Source organism: Monocercomonoides exilis, assembly GCF_001643675.1.
Source record: "Monocercomonoides exilis strain PA203 chromosome Unknown scaffold23-1346700, whole genome shotgun sequence".
Classification (NCBI taxonomy): Eukaryota; Preaxostyla; order Oxymonadida; family Polymastigidae; genus Monocercomonoides; species Monocercomonoides exilis.
The window spans coordinates 1,289,190-1,312,300 of NW_027150568.1; the positions used below are offsets into that span (position 1 = coordinate 1,289,190).

The following is a 23,111-nucleotide window of genomic DNA, read 5'->3' on the forward strand; positions in this document are numbered from 1 at the left end:
AAGAAATTCAATTGACTTTGAAAAATCCAACTTGATTGATTTTCACAATCTGTTCGTCACAAATTTTGTGATTGAATTTTTTCTAACCAATCTGAAGTTTATACAGCAAGTGAGCCCTTTTGGCCAATCAACAACTTCATACATATTATTCTCAACATCATTAATATCTTTCGTCTGATTTCATTTCTCAATCATCTCATTAATTCACTTTCTTAACCTTCTTTTCCTTCTTCGTTTTTTTTCTCTAAATTCTTCTGATTCGACTTTGTTGTTTCCTATCATTTCCTGTTGGATAAGAACATTGACCTTCTGATTCATTTATTTCATTCAATTTGACAGAGCAGCAGTACGAGCCAAAGATAATGTGAATCGGTTTCTATTCTCTCAACAGCATCATTATCACTGTCAATGCCTTCTGTGGGATTGTTGAATGTGCATTTGAACTGTTTTCATCTTCCCTAGAGGCGCATTCCGCTCTGCTCCAGTACTTCGTACGGCTTCCGCGCTCCGGTTGTGCTGAACGGGGTGAATGGGCATCGCACGAGAAATGCAAGCGGAAGGGGGAAGGAGCTGCCAGATACGTCGCACTCATGCTCTTTCTTCGTGAAACTAGCAAGGAACGAAGAGAGGACAGCGTATTCAAATGGAAAAGGCAAAGAAGGCGGATATCAGAAGCAAATTCAGCGCAGAGCAGAGGAAAGAGATACAGCAGGAGGAGCCAAAGACGAAGACAAAGACGAAGGAGAAAGACGAGTTTTGCCCATAACAAGTTGACGCTTTCGACACAAGGCTTGCACAGGCTCAACGGAAAGAAGGTGGAGAGAAGAGTGAAGGTGATGATGACTACCATGAACAGCAGCAGACATTTTTCTCGTTCGACAGCACACTTTCATCTTCCCAGTTGCACACTCAAAATACCACAGCCTTCTCCACATTTGCTACTCCTCTTTTTTCTCCCTTGCCACACACGCAATTGTCTACCCCTTCTGTTCTTGTTGGCACTCCTCCAAAGCCACTCACTCCTTCATCTCCAGCCACAGACTTCTCTTCGCTCACACAAAAGTTTCTCTCCATATTCAGCCCAAGCTCTTCTTCTTTATCGTGCATGCCTTCATCATCTTCTTCTTCCTCTCCTTCGTATATTTCTTCCTTCTCGCTGCTTCCGCTTGTGACTGTGCCGATCCCTCGTGCGATTCTCTGGAAGAGCAGATTGGGCAATGCAGGCGTGTTTGAAAGCAGCAGCGTGTTAGCCACAAGGGATGTGTTTGAGCAACAGAGGATGATGATGAACGAAGCAGCTTATGTGGCTAGAAAGTGGATTTTGATGGGTGGTGAGAAGGAGAGGAAGGAAGAGAAGAAGGAGGAGAAGAGGCGTGCAAATGAGTTTGAAAGTGATAAAGATGAAAAAGGATCGTTGTGTCTTGCAGATGAATGCATCAATAATGAGAAAGAAGAAAAAGAAGAAGAGGAGGAAGAAGAGGAAGAAGAAGATGGATTTGACAAAGACATTAGAAAGGCTCAGAAAGAAAGAGGAGCGAAAGAAAAGAAGAAAAAAACAAAAGAGAAAAATTACCCTGTGAAGATTTTGACCAATGTTTGCTTATTTTTTCTGCCTGAAATCAAAAATCGAAGAAGGATTCAGCAGCAAATTATTGAAGCACCATTTACTTTCTCAACATTTGCATCTGCAAGCACATCAACTTCATTCACTTCTTCTTCGTTTCACACTTCATTATCATCTTCATTCTCTTCCTCCTCCTCCTCCTCCTCCTCCTCTTCATTGTCTCCTTCTTTGCCTTATTCATTTTCTTCATTTTCTTCTTTGCCTTCTTTGTCTTCGCCTTCATTAAAGCAAGCAATGTTTTCATCTTTTGCATCAGACTTTATCTCCTGCTCCAAATTTTTCAAAATTTCTTTTCTATATCTTCTTCTTCTTCTTCGACACCTTCGTCGATGAGAAACAAATATATAACAGTTTTCTAATTGGGCAATTTTCCTCAAATTCTTCTCGAATCCCTGTATCCAATTTTCTTCCAGAAAAACAAAAGAAATACTTTTGTTATTGAAGAATATAAGATGAAAGAAAATGAGAATGGAAGCGATTCTATTCTTTGTTAAGAAAAGTCGATAAGCAGGAGCGAAGTGGAAAAGGAAATCGAATCTGTATTTTGCGTTAAGAGGTTGAAAAAGGCACATACGAAATCGAATGAATATAAAAGCAATTCTTAAACAGAAAGTATGATCGAAGTGATGAGTTTCTTCAGATTTTGCAATGCTGCATGCCTTCAACATGTCGCAGAAGATGAAACGATGAAGGGAACTTATTCATTTGAAAAAGCATATTTAATGGAAAATTCTATGAAACAAGAAAATAAATGCCCGACAAGCAATGTTGATTTCATCAAATGCACAAAAGATGGTTTTATCTTTTTTATGTGTTTCATATCTTCAATTTTCTTCGACTCTGCCGTTAGCTCACTAATTTTCTAGAAAATCGATTCATGCAATAATATCAGCTTTGTGATTAGCATCTTTTTTTGAAGCCCTGCCGTATTGTGTGCGCTCTTGTGGAAAGTCTTTGCGAACTCGCGTTATATTTCTTTGATGTCAAGCTTTCCATCATCATACTTATAACCAGCAATATTCCCTTCAAGAAATATGAACTAATCGACATTCCAGTTGCTAAAATGCATCTGTTCTGTCATATCCAACAACTGAGTCGTCTTTCTGAGTGATGTTTCCCATGAAGGTGAACAAGGGCTCTTTCACAGAAGCGACAAGGGATTCACACACAAAATGCGCATCCATTCTTCATGCTCCATAGCACACTTTTTGGATAACAAAGAAGCCGATGAACTTGGTGAGAAAAAAAACACGTGTTTCTATGGGAGATATGCAAGTGTTGTCAGAGTAATTGATGAACATCGCAATAAGAATGGAGCACAAAGTACTGAAAATGAAAGAGAATAATATCAGCGGTATTTTCTAAAGGAATATTTGGATAAATCGATTCGAAACAGAAGGAAGAGGAGCTGTTAATTGAAAATAAAGTGGGAAGAGCATTTGATTCGAAAAATTAAAAAAGAAATGAAGAGGTTGAATCAGTCGTTCCGATTGATTGTTGATTCCTTTTCAACACAATCTCCATTTGATGAGTCCGTTGAACTGCACGGCTGGAACTGAAACTTGGTGATGAATTTTTAGCTGGATTAACAAAAAAGGCAAGATGCTACTTTAAGGGTACCAGATTTTTTCGTTAAATCCATGAATAAATAGCTAAAAAATTCAATGCCAAGATATAATAAATACATTAGGTAAATAATTACCAATTGATCAAAACAAAAAATGATTGAATGGTTTTTTATTCAAATCTTTAGTTTTACGAGACTTTTTTCAAACTTCATAAAAATACTTTAATTGAGTTATTATCAACCCAAACAATTGCAAATAGCAATAATATTCAAATTTAAAAACCTGAAAATGTCTTTTTATTGTTATTTAATGAATTTATCAAAAATAATTATTTAATATTTCAATTAGGGGTCAGTTGTTTTTGAGAACGAAAACCCTAAAAATGTTAAATGATTAATAAATCATATTGTCAACACCAAAGAGTGTTGATGAATGTTCACTCGAAAACATTAAGCCTTTTCATGAAGCTTATTTTAAAATTTTTTAGGTTCCCTTAAAGTAGCCTTTTGCCACAAAAAACTCATTGGATTTTCTTTAAAATAATCAAATTTAATGTATTCGTGCAATTATGAATGTTCTTTTTCAAATTTTTACTTCATTGAGTTTTGTTTAACTTGTTAAGAAATAGTTATTTTCCTATGAAAGTTTGATTATTCTTTCTTTTTCAAAATATTTTTTTTAACTTGATCAAAAATTCTTTTTCTTTCAAAACACAAATGCATGCTTTTTATTTTTTAATAAAACAATAAAAGAAATATATATCACAGAAATAAAAGCTTTATGCTTATGAAAAATAAATTTATCTTTTTGATCAATTAACACCACAATAGAATTTATTTCATTCTTTTTTTGATCTTTTTTTATGATATAAAAAAAAATCACCCATATTATGCTTCTCTCGAACAATTCTATTCGGCCTAAATATAATAAACATCGTTCATAATATATATTAAATCAAAAAAACGCAGCTTCCATAATAAAAACATTTCAATTTCGAATGAAATTTTATGAAACAATTATTTCTTTATATTCAGATGATAGTTTTCAAAAAGCAGTGAAAAAGAAATGTAATTTATTCTCAAACAAATTAAAAACTTCAATAATAGATAATTGAGCTTGTTAACCTTTATAATTCCAAATAATTCAAATTAAAGAAATAACTCAAAAATATAATGTTATAATGGAATTTTCAGAATTTTCTCAAAGAAACTTGGTTTTCAAAAATTCAATCAAGATTCTTTTTAAATTCATTTATAAACATGAATTTTTACCTTTTTCATTTCATACCACAATTACTTAAAAAAGATCTTATTTCGAACAAAGTTACAATATAAAAAATAATGACCCATTTTGTTTTATTCATAATTATCTTAAACTTTTTTCTAGAAAATATTTTTTCCTCTATTATTATGCATATTTATCTCACCATTTCAATGATAAAAAGTTAAAAAAGTTTGGCACGAATCGAAAATTTTTAAATAAATGTAATATTTTCACCACATATGTGTGATTATTTATGAAATCAAAAATTTTCGAATGAATTTTTCAATTTGAAAATTTTAATTAGAATCATAGTAATTGAATATAGAAAAGTGAAAACTTAAATAAAAATCATCAGAGTCCATCTTTTTCATCGAAAATTGGTTTTTTATTTAATAGAAATATATCTCATATTTAAACAATTTCCAATTATTCATAACAAATAATTTTTCTTATCTTTAACACCCCGATAAAAGATATAGTCCTCAAAATAATACTCAATTCATAAATTAACAAGATAAAAAAACCCAAACTTATAAAAATTAGTCATAATATTTATATGAGATTAAAATTTTGTTTTTCCTCGTATTTCAAATATCCGGACATTTTCAAAAAACCGAACATCAGATTTGCTTATGGGCATTCTGATTTGAAAATAACAATTCCAACTTTGTGTGATACTTTGGCTCGATATATATTAAATAATGCAATTATTTTAACAAAGCATCATTTAATAATCAAGAAAAAAAATATTAAAAGAAACATGTTATTCTATATTTTCAAAAATTCACTAAGTTATTTTTATATATGAAATAAAACAAAAGCAAATAATAAATATTAGAGTAATATATAAAGTTAATCGATTGGAAAATGGTGCAAATGGATCGGAAGATAAATAAATTTTTCCACTAAAAAATTCTTTTGTTTTATCCATTAAGAATGGAGAAACAATAACCTTGTCTGGCTTCGTTAATGGAAGGGAATTGCACACGAGTTTTTTTGTTAAGTGTACACATTCCTGAATCCCTGCAAGAAGCAATGACTGTTGCGGTGGACAAATCATGATGCAGTGCGATCTGAAGCCTCCCAATAAAATGTGTTCTTCTTCCTTCTGCTGAGTCATTGAAAACATCAGTGTCACTTTCTCCAAGCTTGCTTTTCAAGTTGGATTTAGCATATTTGTCTAACGATAGAATGAGATGAGATGAATGCAAAGGAGGAAGTGTTGTATTAATTTTATACTTTGATGCCAAGCTAATTATGTTTGAAGTTACATGAGAATGAAGGGAGTCCATGTAAATAAACGCATTTGCAAAATTTTCTGCAATTGAGCTTCTTCAATATTCGATAGCTGGAATGACAGAATTAAGAAAAATGAATTCAATTCTTTCTTTAGTCATTGGAACAGTTTCTGTAGGAATAATTAACAATTCTCGACTGTTTGCCATTTTGTATTCCTTTGGAACATCTTTGCCGGAAAATATCATACATGCCCTTTGGTGAGTTCCGTCAGCAGCAATAACTATCAACAACGATGTATTTTGGTAGTGCGATTGCTGCCTTTGCATTTGTGCAGGAGCATCAGTTATTGTTATGACTTTAATAATTTTCTCTCCTCGCTAGTAATGCAACATTCATCAAGATTGAACACGAGTTGTGGAAGATAATTATGATCATGATATAGTTTTTCCAATCGATCAAACCATCTTCCAATACACTCTTGAGTGCTGTGAGCAACTCGTGCCGCTGGAATTTGAACAGGTGTTTTAAATAAGAGATCTTCACTTTTTTTGATAACGTTGTGAGCCCAAGAGCGACAAACTGAATGGTCAATAATTTCCTCTTTTGGTTTATTTTGAATTAGGCTTTAAGCCTGAAAGATAATTAAAAAAAAAAAAGCAATTTAAAAAAAGAAAAAACAATTTTGTGACAATAAAAAACCTAAAACAAATAATAACACAAACCAACAATCGAGCCTCCTTAATTGTTTTGTGTTTATTGTCCCTAGCGAAATTTGAAAGTTCTTCTTTGAATATTGCAGTTTTTTCTTTGTTCAAAGCAGGAGGTCTGCCTTTAACTAAGCAATCTCTCCCATCTTTGACAGCTTCGATTGCTCTATTGAGAGCGCTTCTGTTTATTAATGCTGCCGAAACAATGATGCATTTCTTTATTCCATGATCAATATAAATGTGTGCGCATCTTTCGATTTTGTTTTCATAACGACTGTATTCTGCATCTTCAAGCAACTTAATAACTCTCGAAAAATCATCTAAATAATAATAATGAAGTTTCAAAGCAAAACAAAATTCAAACCATCTCGATCTTCTTCCATGCTCATGGAAAACAAAACTTTTGATTGATCAAAAAATTCCGAATAAACCAAAACAAAATCTAAATAAGGAATAGATCATTTTAATCAGTATACCCATTTAAAAAAACAAATAACCGGTTAAATGAAAACCTACCATAGTCGGGGTGTTTTCCCGCTCAGGGGAGTTAACCCGCTCAGATGATCAAAAATCAACCCATTCTATGTTAGTGAAAAAATGTCAAAGATTGAGCTAGAGATCCACAGAATTGCAGCATCCAGCGAAGCAAGGCTACTGGAAACTCCTCACGAGAAAGGTCTTCACTTGCATCTTGTTTGCGGATTCAAAAAGGCAGAAATTGAACAAGCAAATATTATTTCCAAACATTTTCTGAAAAGAGCAGAAAAAGCTCAAAAGGAGAATCGCGTTGTTGGAAAACCCGGGAGACCTTTTCTTTTTTCAAAAACAGACGAACAAAGGTTAACTGTCAGATTGGAAGTCGATGCAGATAAAGGAATTTTCCATTCAATGAGAGATATAGCGGAAATGGTTTGTTAGCATTCGAATTATTGTATTTTTAATTTTTTATTATTTGGAGGCAAATGAAATAAGAAGAGAAAAAAGAACTGAAGAAGAAGAAGTCAAATTTGTAGACAAACACTGGCCAAAGAGATTTATTGAAAGATATCCAAAACTTGCTCTGAAAAAAGCAACAAAGTTGCCAATAGGCCGTGCTGCACATAATTCGAAGCAAACAATAGGTCACTTTTTTGACAAAGTTGCAAAGTTTTTTTCAGAAGTGAAAATTGCACCTCAATTGTTGTTCAATTTGGATGAAACATCAACTGTATTTTCAAAATTTTCAGAAGATGTCGTGGTTCCGTCTTCTTCTTCAGTTCAGCCAATCATTCCAAAGCCTTCGTTGCCAAATTCAACGTGTATAGTTTTTCTCACAAGCGCAGATGGAGTGAGATATTTAACTCCAATTCTTATCCCATATTCGACAATTCCAAAAGAATATGTTGAAGCTACAACAGAAAATGAGGTGTTCATACCATGTTCAACTGGACACATGACAACTGCATGCTTTCTGGATGTATTTCAAAAAGCAATCCTGCCCAGCATAAACAAAAAGCGAATTGCCATAGGACAACAACACAATCACGCGGCTTTGGTGATGGATGGAGGTACAAGGCATTTTTCCACAGAGATCGTTAAATTATGCAAAGATAATATAATCGATCTTATTCAACTCCCCTCGCATACCTCTCACTTGCTACAACCAAACGATCAGTACATTTTTGCCAACATGAAAAAATGTTTCAAAAAGTCAACTGAATGTGTCAAAATTTTTTTGAAAAGTTCCATTTGTTTAATTTTCAAATAAAATAAAATTTTAATATTTTGATCATATTTCCGTTCCCGCTCACCAAATTTCGCTGTCATGAAAACAATATCTTGACATTGTTTTTATTTCCATTTGAGTGAAGTCCCGTGAGTGAGAACTGATATTTAATCGAAAAATGAAATTTTTATTTTATTTTTAAATTTAACAAAAGGAACTTTTCAAAAAAATTCTGACATGTGGGAAAACAAACACGGCTAGCGAAAGAACAAAAGAATTTATTACCGTCTAAAACGAAGCAAATGCAATGTCTTCGTTTCCATCATCAATTAAATCCAGCTGGAGAGTGACAGGCCTTCATCCATTAAATCCAGATGCCGTTCTTGCTCAACTGCCAGAGAAGCCTCCAGAATGGGCAGAAATTGCTTCATCATCAAACAGGGCACCAGAAGGAGCAATGTCTGGGAAAATTTGGCTCAGTTCTGATGATATGTCTGATATTGGAATATGATAGAGTTTTTCAATTTTTTTATCCTGTCTAAATTATTTTTCATCCTTTATTAGATTTTTTCCACAAACATTCTGCTATAATGTTACAACCAACGATTTTTGTTTGTTTTCGAAGAGAAAAATGAAAACTACTGAAGGAAAAATGTTCTGACTTCTGTGATCATCTGAGCAGGTTAACTCCCCTGAGCGGGTTAACTCCCCGACTAATAGAACTTATGCGATTTGAACTGGTCATATATTATTTGCCTTTGCTAAAGCAGATAAGTTTAATATAATGCAAATTAGATCGAGACAAATCGATTTGATTGAGTCAATGCAAATTACTATAATTGTGGGTGCGAATATGATCGATAATAATTGTTATTAATGCGTGTTTTTGTATTTAACTTTTTTGAAACTTCATCATTCATGTCTCAATCTCCATTTTTCGATATTTTGAAGAGCGTGAAGAAAAGAAATGTGATGCCATCTCATGTCGAGATTAAATCTGATGATGATCAGCAATCAATCATCGATAAATTTTGTAAAAAATTTTCTGACCCATCTTTCGGTTTTCACCGACTGACTGGGTTTGTTCGTTATGAATTCGACTTGCTTCTTCGTCTTCTCTCATCATCAGCCCAACCTCATCGTGGAAGGGCAAAATCAATCGAATCTTTGGATGAACAACTTTTTCTTTTGTTTGTTTTTCTTCACCACGGCTCCATTTCTTTAACTCACGTCATATCTCAATCAAAACACGAATCTCAAACATCAACTGTTCGACTTCTTCATTCAACAGCATCAAATTTAAAACCTCAACTTGCAAATCTTTTTCTTTCATTTCGTCCAGATCGATTAGAGCAAATGAAGGAGGTGGGAATTGTGCTTGACTGCACAGTAATACCTACAAACAGGCCTGGAGGGAGGCTGGAGTTTGGAAAAAAATACTACTCAGGGGAGCATCACATCTATTGTGTCAAGGCGGAGGTGGGAGTGAACCCCAAGGTGGGGACAGCAAGTACAATCAGTTCTATCTACTCTGGGTCAACTCACGATTTCACTATTTTCAAAGAACATTACCCCACATTTGTTCAAAAGCTTGGAGGAGCAAAGATTTTGGCCGATTCCGCTTACATAGGAGCGAAACCAGAGCTTGGGGCGATTATTACAAAGCCCGTTGGAACTCCTGAGCTTGCATCTCATCGTGTTATTGTTGAAAGATTCTTTGGAAGGCTCAAAACTCTCTTTTCTGTCTTCCGTCATCCGTGGGTTTTTGAAATGGAGCGTGTTGGGGACTATTTTTCAGTGGCTTGCTGCCTCACAAACTTTCATATCTTGCACAATCCACTCACAAATAAGGATTTTGAAGCAAATTCATTGTTTTTGGAGGAGTTATATTCGAATTACTTGAGAAAAGTTGATGCAAAGAAGGTGGCTAATGCTCGATATTTCGCCAAAATGAAAAATAAACTCAATCCAGAAAATACACTGACACCCACAATAACTACAATTTTGGCAGAAATTGGAGGCTTATCTTTCACTTTTTTACCATTATTTTTTATTTTTTATTACAATTTTTTCATTTTTATAAACATCATTTTACCATATTTTTTAATTTTAGATGCTTCTGATGATGATCAAAGGGCGTACGAAGCAGAAAAAGCTAAAGAAAGAAGAGAAAGAGCGAATAGCGAAGTTTTAGTACAAAGAAGCGAGCAAAGGGAACAGGTTTTGGAAAAAGAAAGAAATGATTTTGATGAAAATCAAAATTGTGATAATTCACAAGCTTGGCACCTTCCGCAGCAATGGAAGTCGATAAGTATTTTTTCTCCATCTTCAACTCAACCTTTTCCTTCATTTTCACAATCACAACCTTCTACTTCCTTTTCATCATCATCTTCATCAACTGCTTCTTCTTCCTCTTCTGTTGGTTCAAAACAAAATAAACCCCCATCTGTTCTTCAATCGTTGCTGAATAAAAAGTGATTATCATTTAATTTTTCTTTAACTTCTTTTAACTTCCATCTCATCTTTTTAATAATCTAAATAAATTAATATTTTCAATTCTAAATTTTTTTTTTTTTGAATAAAAAACAAAAATTGTGTTCATCAATAAAATATCTATATATTTTTTAATTTTCTATACAAAATATAGTAATAAAAATGAAATGAAACAAAAAACCAACAATAACAAAAAAGTTAACGAAATTGTATCGAAAGAGCTTTATGTTTTTCTGAAATACAGATATATATTAAATTTCAACTGTGATCATCTCTTGCTCGTGTTAAAAACGTAAGTTTCAAATTGTTCATTATGATCCGAATCGGAAGAAGAGATGTAGAAAATAAACAATAAACACTTAAAACAATCAAAAAAAGAATTCACAAACTTGTTGTATTTTTAAGATCTGCTGACAAGGAAGAGAGTTTGAAAAAATGAGTCAATATCTTGATCGTAATTGACTCATAATTGTTTTCAAAAAAGATCAAAAAATGATCAATTCAAATCAGTTTTGATTAAGTCAATTCAAATAAGATCGACTAAATGCAAATTGATTGAGTCAAATCAAAATTATGCACTCAATTCGAAAAAGCTCAAATAAGCAAGCATGGCCGAGTTGGTCCAAGGCGGTAGACTCAAGATCTACTACTCGTATGGGTGCGTGGGTTCGAATCCCACTGCTTGCATTTTTGTTTCCATATGAAATAAATATCTTTATTTCTTGAAAACTTGCTAATTTTTGTTTTCTATTTTATTTATCCTTATTGAGCACACATCTTCTTTCACAAAGTTCATCTCTTATTATTATAATGGTTCATAGATCGATTTGAAATTAAGTTAGATATTTTTGGAATTATTTGTAACTTTTGCATTTTAATCAATTTATTTCAACAAAAAAACACGATTTTGTGATTAATCAACTGTTCAAATTGAATTTAGCTTATTTTGTTTTATTTTGGAATATAAATATTTTTTCTTTTTGATTCAAATTTTTTTGTTGCTTTACAAATCTCTCACTAATAGCTTTTTTTTATAGTGCATATTTGGGACGAAATTTTTTGTTTTTAGAATTTTGTTCCATTCTTCTCAAACAAATATTTTTCTCAGTTTTAGAGTTTTTCTGTATTTTTTTGACATGAGAATGAAAGATTTCTCATGATAAGGTTGTGGAAAAAGTTTGGAACAAATCGTTGTTTTTTTCAAAAAAGAAAAAATTTTGCCCCATTTGAGATATTTGGTGTGTTTTCCATTTCCCATAGTCAAATAATTTTTTAGATTCTTATTGGAAGTTTTATTGCCTGCTTGAAAATAACACATGATTCAAATGCAGGTTTCATCTTTTCAATGAAAGGATTATCAATATTTAATTTTTTTGTACATTTTTATTGAAATGTTTATGAAATGGATCCAACTGCTGTTATCTTAATGTTTCATTCGTTGTTTGTGTATTCTTTAGAATAAAGAAAAAGAGAAGTATATTGGTTTGATGAAATTTCTCCATTAAAGAAAAATTATCCATTTTTTGAGAATTGCTGCATGAATTGAATGAAAACGATGAGCTGAAACTTAAACAGAAAATCAAAGTAATGAATAAATTGTTCGAGGAAATGGATTGCAAAGAAATTCATTCTGAAATCACAAGTGCAGTATCTTTTGAAATTTCCAAAATGATTAATGAGCAGAAAATATCCCTTGAAAGCGCAGTCTCCCTGTTGAAACAGATTGGATATCGCAATTTACTAAAAAACATATACATTGAGAAATTTGCCAGCTCTTTGGTAAATCCTGTGCTTACAACGATGATTCTCAATGAAATAAAGAGAAAAGAAGCAAATAATGAAAAACTTCTGGTTGATCTTTGCGAATGTTATCTTGGTCTTCAACATTATTATTTCATAGAAGAAAATGTGCTTTCAACGTGCATTTCGTGTTTGCTGAAAGAAGCTTTGAACAAAGATGAAAGTATGAAGACGCAAAAGGAAGTTGAAATGGCTTTACTATCCTTAAGTGGGATTGATGCATCAACAGTTTGAGTATTTTTTATTTCAATTTAAACATTTTGATTAACTTTTTAAAACCTTTTTATTTGAATAGAAAATAAAAAGAAAACATTATTTTGAAGAGATTACAGAAATAATCGAATATCATCAGGAGCATCACAACCTGACGCATCTTGCGTATCAATCAGCTTGGATGTTTTTGATTGACAGATTGATTTGTGAGAAGGAGTTTGGAGGAACAGTTGTGAATAAGTTGCATTTTGCGAGAGAAGCAGTAAAAGAATTGGATTATTTGAAAGGATGCGTGGATTGGAAAAAGAGAGAAAAAAGTTTTATTAAAGCAAAAGAAATGTGGATTATTCAGAGATGGAATGCTGTACTGCGAAAATGCTTCAACTATTTGCAGTTTTATGACGGAGTCGATGCCACATTTGTTGCATGCATCATCAATGTTTGCGAGGCAGCAAAGAAAAAGTACATAGACATGTTTTATGAATACTTAAGCTTGCTGAAAAGAATGGATAACATCAAATCAATGGACTGCCTGCTGAGAGGCGGGGCTGTTGATTACTTTCTGGTGAATATCTTTCAATCAACATTCGACAGAGAACTGACAAAATTTAGCCTCAATTTCTTTTCAATACTTTCGAAAAGATTGAACAAAAAGAAGAAGAATGAAAATGATCAAAGTCGATTTGGGGAATTTGTCAAAATTGTGAGTTTTGCCTGGAACTTGCTGAGTGGAAATTCAGAAAAAGGAAGCGAAAATGCAAAGCGAGAGTTAGCGATAAAAATGACGATATTCGAAAAATTGGAAGAAGAAGGATTCGAAGATGCAATTCTTAGCTTTAATGGATCATTTCTTGAATTGAAGTTTAATAAAAACATGTTGACAAATCCATCTGAATACATCGTGTATGATTCATTTTTTGTTGCGTTTTTGTGAGAAAGAAACTCAGTTTGCCCTATGTCAACACCATTACAAACACACTTCCTTTTGATTTTGAAAAATAATAAAAAATTTCAACTTCTCATCCAGCAAGGAAATACCTTTTCAAAATTCATTTAATAAAACCTATAATCTTAAAAAAAAACTATGCATGAAGTTTTTTATCATTTCTTTCAATAAAAATTGAAGAAGTTAATTCTTTTGTGAAGCTCTAAGCAATAAGGAGGATTGTTGAAGAACTATTTTTTTATCAAAAAATGATGTTTTTCATAAGACAATTATTTTTTGGATCAGTTGATTTTTTTTATTTTTTCTAAAGACAATGACAACACCTACTCGACCTCATACTGTTCTCTCAACATCTACATCTTATTCAGAGGCTGGGGATTGGATTATAAACAACACTTACAAACTTTTTGTAAGAGAAATGCTTGGATCAGGCTCTTTTGGTGAAATTTACAGAGGTATCAATCTAATTACAAGAGAAGAAGTAGCAGTTAAAATAGAACGTGATACAGCACCCCAACCTCAACTTGCGATGGAAGCAAAATTGTATCAGTTATTGAGAAGTTGCCTTGGATTTCCAAAACTTTATTATTATGGAGAGGAGAATGGATATCGTTGTCTTGTAATGGAATTGCTTGGGCCTAGCATCGAAGAAGTTTATGCGCGATGTGGAAGAATTTTTTGCTTGAAAACTGTGCTGATGTTAGCGGATCAGGCAATAACAAGACTCGAGCAACTTCATTCAAAAGCTTATGTTCATCGTGATATAAAGCCAGATAATTTTGTTCTTGGAAGATATCGAAGAGAAACAATTGTGCATATGATTGATCTCGGATTGGCAAAGCGATATTGTGATCCAAAAACAAATGTCCATCTTCCATATCGAGACAAGAAAGGCATAACAGGAACTGTAAGATACGCAAGCATTAACACGCATCGCGGAATCGAGCAATCTAGAAGGGATGACATGGAATCTTTGGGCTACATGCTGGTATATCTTATGAGAGGTCATCTTCCTTGGCAAGGTGTTCGTGCACAAACAAGGAAATTGAAATACATCAGAATTGGAGATGTTAAAATGCAAACAACAGCAGACGAGCTATGTAAGTATTGTCCGGAAGAATTTTCGGCTTATATCAATTACGTTAAATGTATGAATTTATTTTTTCCTTTCCTTTTTTTATAATGTATTCATTTAAAACATTTTTTGTCTTTCTACAAATTCTTCGATAATGCAATTTTTTATTTCATTCAAAATAAATAATTCAATAAAACAACGAACTTGATATTGTGCCTTTTCATTTAAATTCCATTTTCCAGCATTGTCTTATGAGAGCAAGCCCGACTACCAGTTCTGCCGTGACCTCTTTCTGTCGCTCATGATGAAAGAAGGCTACATCACAGACAGCGTCTTCGAGTGGTCTGGCGGCGGGGTCATCACTCTACCTCACACAGCTGTCCCGCCCGGCTTCTGCAAGCCGTTTAAGCCATCTGCTGCAGAGAAAGAGCGGATGCAGCTGCGGATGGCAGAGCGAGAAAAAGCGAGAGAGAAGCAGCGGGCAGAGAGGGAGCGGGAGAGGCTGCGGATGGAGGCGTATCTGCGTGTGCATCCGAACTCGGAGACAGCGAAGAAGGCGCTGGAGGCGCTGAGGAGGCCTTCATACGATGAGTTTGGGATGCCTCTGGCGATGACGCGGACGCGGTCGGGGCAGATGACAGGGAGCAGAGGAGACAAGATGGAGCGGGGCAGTCGGGGAGAGCGGATAATGCGGAGGAAAGAGAAGGAAAGCGGCGGAGGTGGGAGCAGAGCAAGCGATTTGGATGGAAGGGGCAGAAGGAGGAGAAGCAGGACGCGAATGAGCATGGACGGGGAGTCAGACGGTAGAGGCAGTGCAAAGCGTGAGAGGGAAAGAGAGAGAGAATATGAGGAAGGAATGTATGACGACCGGATGGGGAACATGGGTGCAGTGGGGATGGCAAACGAGGTGGGGAGCATCCATTCTGCAGCTGCTGCACGCTCTGTGCGTTCGCTTGCTGATGAAGAGAACCGCCGGCTGATGGGACTGCCTGTGACTGGAGGAGGGCCTGGTGCGAGGGGAGGGAAGTGCATCATCCAGGACTCGTCTGCACTGGGTAATGCGCTGGTGGATGTGGACAGCGAAGAGATGCTATCGCTGCTGGAGTCAGTTGCAACGGACGCAGCGATTGCGAGTGGGGCGTCGGTGTTTCGGGATCTGTTTGGTGGAGGTATGGACACGACATTGACACACTCTGATGCTGTTACATTTTCCGACCAGAACACCATCCTCACGTCGCTTACAGACGCCACACAGACACACTCTTCTCGCACGCAGGGCTCAACACTGCTGACAGGCTCATCGGCACCAGCTGCCACAATCGTCACGCAGTCTCCGACACCGCGTTCTTTCCTCCGCATCGTTACACCTCATTCTGATCAGTACAGCTCTCCTGCTACTGCGATGCAAGTGGCCTCATCGCCAGGCTCCCTGGCACCAGGCATTAAGACACCCACTCCAAATGCGTATGTGAAGCTGGCACTGCCTCCACTTTCGTCTGCAGTGGGAGTGTCACACTCGTCCGGATCGCAGCAGCATGTCGGTGGAGCTTTGCCTGGTGGCATTCTTCCACTTTCGACGTCATCCGGTGTGAGCGACAGGGTGGTGGAGGAGATTGTGGCAGCAGGCGGCATCAGCAGCGGAGACTCGCACGGGACAAGCGATCTGATGGGCATTGGGGGGGACTCGCACGATGGAGCAGGGGACTCGACGATGTCTGGCACGACGATCGATCAGATCACAGGGACAGCTGCAATCACTGGGCCGAGGGCAGCGAACGGGATGGGCATGCTGGCAGCAGTCGACTCGACGGCGATGATATCAGGTGCGTTGGCGTCGGTGGATGGGGAGAGGGAGAGGGAGCAATCAGACAGGATGGAGAGGGAGCTGGTGGAGACAGCGAAACTGCTGGTGATTGGAGACAAGGCAAGTGCGAAAGAGAAGGGAATCATTTCATCTTCAGGAGGATTGTATTACCAGTGAAGGCTTTTCTACTGTGGGTTAAGTTATCTTATCAGCAATAGACATTATTTATTCCCAAATATGTTTTCGCATGGCAAGCAAATAGCATCTTACAAAGCTGAGTTTAGCTGCAGCCTTCATCGCATTTCAGCCAAAGAGATCAAAACACCTTTGTTGCATTCTCTCAACCATATCTACTTATCACCTGTGGTAATGCTAATAATCTCTTATTTAAAATTCACTTTTCTTTCGTTTGAGAATCCGAATATTCACCTTTATTTCTTGCACACGTCTTTCAACTTTGTTCTATTTTTTTGTTATGTAATAATGTGTATTTTCGTTTTATGTTGATGTTCATTTTCTTTTATGCAATATTTTTGTTGGAGCATGCTTCTTTTTTGCGTTAATTTTTTTCAGCTTTTTAGCTGAGAATTGTGAATTTTCATTTATTTATAACGCTTTTTGTTCTGCAAAAATGCATTTGCATTTTCATTATCTGAAAGTCTTAGCAATAATATAATGTTCAAAATTTAAACTCAACCCCAAACAAAAAAGAATGAAAGAAAAACAAGTAATAATGCATATAACAAGTGCAAATACTTTATAAAAAAATGAACTTGAAATTTTTAACACAACAAAATTTAGAATTGAATTAAAAATACTCAAAGTCGATAAACGAACGTTCGAAAAACAGCTTTCAATGAAATTACGAAGATATTCACGGCAGTTTATCGACAGATTTCATCCTTGTGGACTCTCTTTTTTTGATGATTCATACTTTGCTTCAGCAAGAATAATAAGCTGATTAAGCAAATACCATTGATTTCTGCATTTCTGATGTTCAGGAGTAACTTGAATGGGGGTTTTGATTCGAGTGAACCATTTGTTTCGCATCATTTGTGGCGAATGCTTAATAGATGTCGTTGCAGCTCGAACTTCTGCAGCTGGGGCACTTTTATTTTGCATAAAAGAAGATATGGGTATCATCAACTGTTTTATTTTTCTTTTATTTTTTTCAGAAATAGTTGAGGAATATTTCGCAATTTCATCCATATAGCCCATGAGCGAAATTGATTCTACTGTCCTAGGAGAAGTGTCTTCTGGCCTTCGTGTGGTGGATGGTTTTTTTTATTATGTTAAACCAAATCTCGATGTTGATGGAGACGGAAACATATCACGAAACGACATTCATACATTTTCTTCATATCATTTTCCAAAATGGAAAGGGGAAATGATTGATGAAGTATTTTTTTCATTTTTTTAATTCTCGATAAAATATTCTTTTTTAGATGTTTAACGAAATAGACATAAATCAGGATGACGTACTTGATGAATTTGAATGTCTTCAAGGAACCTATATTGTTCCCTTCAAGGTGCATCGAAATCAGTTTATTGAGTTACTCAAAAAAGCTGCTCCTCCAACAATTTCTTTATTTAAATATGCTGAAAGTGGAAAGAGATTGGCATCAAGCTTACGAACTTCAGTCAGTAGTAAAGCAAGTGCCGCACAAGGAACTGGACTCAGAGATTCTTATGAACGTACTTTTAATGCAAAGCATTCGTCTCCCGATCAAATGGGAAATCATTCCATCAGACATATTGGCTTTGCTCAAAAACGTCTTTTTGATTCAGTTATCAAGGAATCGCCATCTAGAGATAAATCTAAGGAAGGCAACAATCATAAAATTGTTCCAGGCGAAGGTGTTGCTGCGATGAGATCTTCAACGCCTTTGTTTGGGATGCGCGATCAAATGGACGGTAATGCTGCTTCTCCCCGACTTCCATCCGCAGCACATTCGAGAAGCTACTCCCCAACAATACTTTCATTCGACGATGAAAGCACATTTGGAACCACAAAGCGAAGCTTGACAAACAAAAAATCCCCTTCTCATCTATCAGGGACGAGCCCTCAATCGACATTTGGAAAATACCAATATTCCGTTCCTTCAGCCGCAACAACCGCAAATTCCGCTACTCGCCCCGCCGGTACTCAACGCTCTTCGAAGCTGCGTGTGTCCTCCTTCAGCTTCTCTCCTGTGCCATCCTCTGCCACAGCCCTTCCTTCTGCACGCATCTCCTCTGCCCCTTCCATCCAGACACGGGCAACCCCCTTTTCGCCTGCCCCGCCGCTCGTTCTGCGCGACAATGCTGCCTCTGTCGAAGCTGCCACGAGCATCCTCCACAACGGCGAACCTTTCCGCACACGCTTCAAGCCGTCGACTGTCTACGACATCAAAAAGGCTGCTCTGAAGGACGCTGACCACACACCCGCTGAGCCCTTCCAGTTTCGCCCAGACCTCGACGCCTTCTTCCCCACCGACGAGGACATTCGAAGAGGAAAGCAGTCTGCGCGCCAGTCGCCTCTGATCGCGCCTTCCTCGTCGTTCTCTTCTCCTCACTCGCCTCTCTATCCGCTGACAGCCTCTCCGCCTGACCCTTCTCCACTCACATCGACATTTGGTGGGACAAGACCTGCATTCACCACGCGGCTGCATCAGAACAGCGGGTACTTCTCTGTGCCTGCGTCGGATGAGGATGTGCTGGCGGAGAGGAAGAGGGAGGAGGAGAGGAAGGAAGAGGAGAGGAGGAGGAGGAGGGAGAGGTGGATGAAGGAGAGAGAGGTGAGAAGGAAGGAGAGAGTGAACGAGGGATTTGACTTTGATTTTGGAGAGGAAGAAGATGAAAGTGAAGGAGAAAGAGTAGGAAACATCAGCATGAAAGAAAGTGATAATCTTGGCAGCACATTTAAAAGCAATTCACAAATGAGAGGCGAAAAAGGAGAAGGAGAAGGAGAAGAAGATTTCAATAAAACAGTTCTTCCTCCTCCTTCGTATCCTTCTCAAACATTCGGAAAGACTGCAATTTCCAGTTATATTGGTGTGTCTGCTGCGAAAGAGCGCTCTTATCTGCCTCGCAATGACGAGAAATCTGTCTTTTCTTCTTCTTCTTCTGCCTCTTCTGACATTCTCACCTCAAACACTTCACATATCAAGCCCTCTCCTTCCTCCTCCTTCTCCTACACAACCACCCATCACCCCTCTGCTCCAGGCAACACAACCAGCTTCGGCTCATTCCTTTCCCGCACACACTCCGATCAGCATTCCTTTGAAGAGCCTTCGCCGACGTCGCCGAATGCCATTGAAAGATATCTCGATGGCTGGCAGCCACGAACCACGCCAGTAGCAGCAGACTATGTCTATGCAGGTGTGAATGTGCCAGCGCTGGAGGTGAAAGGAGGGGTGGGTGCGATGGCAGAGGAGGAAGAGGCAGAGAGGAAGGAGAGGAAGGAGAGGGAAGCATTTGAAGAGAGGGAGAGAGGGATGCCAGAGGAGTATGTGCTGGGAAGAGGGGCAGGCAGGCAGCAGCTGTTCGGAGAGACAGGAAGAGAAGCAGACGAAGCAGGAAGTTGTGTGCTGAATGCGACAAGCTCAACGGCAGCTGTGGGAAGAAGGGAGAAGCTCATTCCGAAGGTGTCTCCGCGGCTGAATGAGCTGTGCACTCCGAGGCAGAAGAGAGCAAAGTATCAGACACAAACACAAACAATGGCACAGACACAGCTGATTGGAGAGGCAGCACAACTTTCTCCTGCCTCAGTCACTGCACATGCCACTTCGAGTTCTGCTTATCTTTCAGCCCAGCCATCCACACAGGGGTCGTATTACTCTCCTTCTGTCTCCTCCTCCCTCTCATCCACTGAGCTCTTCTTTGCCCCTCCCAAGCCGAAGCCGAAGTGGATCAGTCATTTCCCTCCCCCTCATCCAGACGAGCAGCTTGCATCGCACACGAAGCACCCGCTCCTCGGCAACGAGCCCTTCCCGTCTGACTCTGCAAGGCTGGCGCGGCTGGACAGGAAGGCGCGCGACCTGATCGTCCGCGTCGGCGCTGCCCCCGACCAGCCAGAGTTCAAAGTGGCCTTCAGAACACTCCGCCCATCGGATGTGTTTGCATCTCTGGGGGAACAGATACCGATTTTGTAGTGGAATAGGACGTTTTTTCTTTCTTTCTTTCTTCTTTTTTGAATGCTTTTATGTGGGCATACATATTTTTATTAAAGTTAAAAGTTGGATTTTGTACCTTCGTCTTTCATCTCATTTTTCAATAAAAGTTTTTTTTTTTGTTAATTTATATAAATGTTTTTTATAACAGTTCATCTCACTTAAATTTATCCTCCATTTCGAATATTAAAAATATTTATATTTTTATGGAAATGTTACAGCTTGTTTTGTTTAATGGAATGGAATAAATCACACAAAATGTTTGAAAGCCTTGTTATACTTCAGATCAAAAGGGTTTGCGATTTTTTGATTACTGATTTGCATTAAAATTTAAATGCGTTTTTCAAACTTTATTTTTTTGCTTTTTTATGTGTCATTGTTGAACTTTGCTCTTTCGTTTTGCATAAAGCATGGCACTTGGAAAAAACAAGAAATTGTCCAAAGGAACAAAGAAGGGAGGAAAAAAGAAGGTGTATGTAAATGTACCTTATTTATTTATTAAGTTTTTTCATCATGTAATTATTAAAAAGTGTTGATCCATTTGCGCGTAAGGAATGGTACGAAGTGAAAGTTCCAAATTGCTTCACAAACCGTGTTCTTGGAAAGACATTTGTCAACCGTTCCCAGGGAACAAGTGTGCATTAAGTCTTTGCATTACCTGAAGCATTTAACAATCCATATTTTGTGAATTTTTACTATTTATGGATATAACTTGTAATTTTTAATTTTCTGTAATTTTTCGAATAGAACTTGCAAAGGATGCTTTGAAAGGTCGCGTTTTTGAAGCATTCCTTGCTGATCTTAACCAGGGTGGTGATGTTGATCAATTCCGCAAAATCCGCTTGAGATGCGAGGATGTTCAAGGAGCCAACTGCTTGACCAACTTCCACGGAATGACAATCACAGCTGACAAATTGCGCTCAATGATCAAGAAGTGGCAAACTCTTATTGAGGCGCATGCAGATGTTAAGACAAGCGACGGATACGTTCTTCGCGTATTCTGCATCGGCTTCACACGTCACTTGAGAGGATCAGTCAAGAAGACGGCCTACGCTCAAGGCCAAAAAGTTCGCCAAATCAGAAAGAAGATGGTTGAAGTCATCCGCCGTCAATGCCAGGAAAGCGATCTTCGCGGCGTTGTTGTGAAGCTTCAAACAGAATCGATGGGAAAAGAGATTGAAAAAGTTACAAAGACAATTTTCCCTCTCCACAATGTTCTTATCCGCAAAGTGAAAGTTATCAAGGCACCTAAGATGGATGTGTCGAAATTGTTGGAATTCTACTCCGACTCACAATCTGCACAAGCCGCTCAGGCTGCTGCTCTTGAAGCTGCCGCTGTTCCTGAAACAAAGGAACCAGAACAAGAACAGGTTGCTGCATAACTAATATTTTTTTAATATCATAAAGTGCCATCAAAACAATTAACAATTTGAAAGGGTATTTTTTTATATATATATTTAAAAAAAAGATGATTTTTAGCTTTGTTTTAAATATGGAAAACTCGAAAAGAGAGAAAAATGATTCAATAAATTATTATTCATTTGTTCCACACCTGCATCCAAGTTAATTTATTGTTTCGTTTTTATTTCAAATTTATCTATATTATCAAATAGTCATAAATAATCAAGGCGGCACGATGAAAATTTTTTGTTGCATGTGTTGATAGAAAAAAAGTTAAAGCCAAAAAAAAAAAAAAAAAAAAAAAAAAAAAAAAAAAACACTTAAATTGAGAATTTATGTTTTTGTTGATTTATAGTTATAACTTTACAAAAAGAATATTCCTTTTCAAAAATTTTTGTTCCTATCTGATATTATAACATAGCGTTTTCATAATTTTTATATTTCAAAATTCTTTTTGATGTTTTTACTTTTTGGTAATTGGCTGATCCTTTTTGAAATCATACTTTCGTTCGAGTTTCAATCAAAATTTTTATCTCAATGGGATTTTGAAAATTTGAGTTTGAACTGAAAATACTTATTGTTTATGATGCAGTTCTTGCAGAAACAAAATTTTTGCAAAAATCCAATTGAGAATAAAATTTTGGTCAAAACTCGAACGAAAGTTTGATTTCAAAAAGGATCAGCCAATTATTATCGGAAAAAATTACCATTTTCTTTGTTTCAATAATTTTTTTGGTATGAACAAAAGATTGTTGTTTATTTTTTTCAAGGAAACAAACTGTTTTTTTCTGAATAAGTTCGTCAAAGGAGTGTCAAAATCTTGCAAATAGTAAATAAACAGGACAAAAAAATGTGTTTTCCACTTCAAGTTCCACTTCTTATATTCAAATCCTTTTCATTTTCATTTCGTGATTGTAATTGAAATAACATTTTTTTCTTTCAAAAATGGGGAGATATATTTCTCTTCAGGCATTTTCATAGAAAATTTTTGCACTTTTCATTAACTTTTTGAGAACAAAAAACACAATAAAAATGAGTTCATTTTTTGACATTCGTGAAATGTCACAATTCTTTATGTTTTTATTTCAACAATGCCTGTTTTCAGTTATGAAAATCAAATTT

The 23,111-nt window shown here is 36.5% G+C and overlaps 7 protein-coding genes across 7 annotated transcripts; all 7 read left to right on the forward strand.

The window, feature by feature from the left end:
- Nucleotides 1-408: 408 nt before the first annotated feature.
- Nucleotides 409-1,957, forward strand: MONOS_8243 (uncharacterized protein; the record flags this gene model as incomplete). The annotated part of the gene is made up of 3 exons (XM_067878636.1): nt 409-417; nt 463-753; nt 800-1,957. 3 exons carry the CDS (start codon nt 409-411, stop codon nt 1,955-1,957), a joined length of 1,458 nt encoding a protein of 485 aa, XP_067727321.1.
- Nucleotides 1,958-6,998: 5,041 nt separating this feature from the next.
- Nucleotides 6,999-8,617, forward strand: MONOS_8244 (uncharacterized protein; the record flags this gene model as incomplete). The annotated part of the gene is made up of 3 exons (XM_067878637.1): nt 6,999-7,310; nt 7,360-8,054; nt 8,446-8,617. The coding sequence occupies 3 exons, from the start codon at nt 6,999-7,001 to the stop codon at nt 8,615-8,617; spliced, it is 1,179 nt and encodes a 392-aa protein (XP_067727322.1).
- An 845-nt stretch (nt 8,618-9,462) lies between these two features.
- MONOS_8245 (putative DDE superfamily endonuclease) lies at nt 9,463-10,300 on the forward strand (the record flags this gene model as incomplete). Its single annotated transcript, XM_067878638.1, has 2 exons — nt 9,463-9,867; nt 10,220-10,300. The coding sequence occupies 2 exons, from the start codon at nt 9,463-9,465 to the stop codon at nt 10,298-10,300; spliced, it is 486 nt and encodes a 161-aa protein (XP_067727323.1).
- Nucleotides 10,301-11,867: 1,567 nt separating this feature from the next.
- MONOS_17606 (uncharacterized protein) lies at nt 11,868-13,637 on the forward strand. Its single transcript, XM_067870541.1, has 3 exons — nt 11,868-11,930; nt 12,057-12,627; nt 12,695-13,637. Exons 2-3 carry the CDS (start codon nt 12,187-12,189, stop codon nt 13,544-13,546), a joined length of 1,293 nt encoding a protein of 430 aa, XP_067727324.1. The 5' UTR covers nt 11,868-11,930; nt 12,057-12,186; the 3' UTR covers nt 13,547-13,637.
- Nucleotides 13,638-13,858: 221 nt separating this feature from the next.
- MONOS_8246 (putative Casein kinase) lies at nt 13,859-17,084 on the forward strand. The gene is made up of 2 exons (XM_067878639.1): nt 13,859-14,706; nt 14,876-17,084. Exons 1-2 carry the CDS (start codon nt 13,872-13,874, stop codon nt 16,612-16,614), a joined length of 2,574 nt encoding a protein of 857 aa, XP_067727325.1. The 5' UTR covers nt 13,859-13,871; the 3' UTR covers nt 16,615-17,084.
- A 569-nt stretch (nt 17,085-17,653) lies between these two features.
- On the forward strand, nt 17,654-20,801 carry MONOS_8247 (uncharacterized protein; the record flags this gene model as incomplete). Its single annotated transcript, XM_067878640.1, has 2 exons — nt 17,654-17,836; nt 17,883-20,801. 2 exons carry the CDS (start codon nt 17,654-17,656, stop codon nt 20,568-20,570), a joined length of 2,871 nt encoding a protein of 956 aa, XP_067727326.1. The 3' UTR covers nt 20,571-20,801.
- Nucleotides 20,802-20,871: 70 nt separating this feature from the next.
- On the forward strand, nt 20,872-22,306 carry MONOS_8248 (putative ribosomal protein S3Ae). The gene is made up of 4 exons (XM_067878641.1): nt 20,872-20,882; nt 20,998-21,060; nt 21,119-21,222; nt 21,336-22,306. The coding sequence occupies exons 2-4, from the start codon at nt 20,999-21,001 to the stop codon at nt 21,968-21,970; spliced, it is 801 nt and encodes a 266-aa protein (XP_067727327.1). The 5' UTR covers nt 20,872-20,882; nt 20,998; the 3' UTR covers nt 21,971-22,306.
- The last annotated feature ends 805 nt before the right edge of the window (nt 22,307-23,111 follow it).

Coding starts and splice junctions, on each gene's coding strand:
- MONOS_8248 (XM_067878641.1), top strand. CDS start 20,999: ATGGCACTTGGAAAAAACAAGAAATTGTCCAAAGGAACAAAGAAGGGA. Junction 21,061..21,118: donor AAGGGAGGAAAAAAGAAGGT/GTATGTAAATGT, acceptor ATTATTAAAAAG/TGTTGATCCATTTGCGCGTA. Junction 21,223..21,335: donor CAACCGTTCCCAGGGAACAA/GTGTGCATTAAG, acceptor TTTTTCGAATAG/AACTTGCAAAGGATGCTTTG.
- MONOS_8246 (XM_067878639.1), top strand. CDS start 13,872: ATGACAACACCTACTCGACCTCATACTGTTCTCTCAACATCTACATCT. Junction 14,707..14,875: donor TTATATCAATTACGTTAAAT/GTATGAATTTAT, acceptor TCCATTTTCCAG/CATTGTCTTATGAGAGCAAG.
- MONOS_17606 (XM_067870541.1), top strand. CDS start 12,187: ATGAATAAATTGTTCGAGGAAATGGATTGCAAAGAAATTCATTCTGAA. Junction 12,628..12,694: donor GTGGGATTGATGCATCAACA/GTTTGAGTATTT, acceptor TTATTTGAATAG/AAAATAAAAAGAAAACATTA.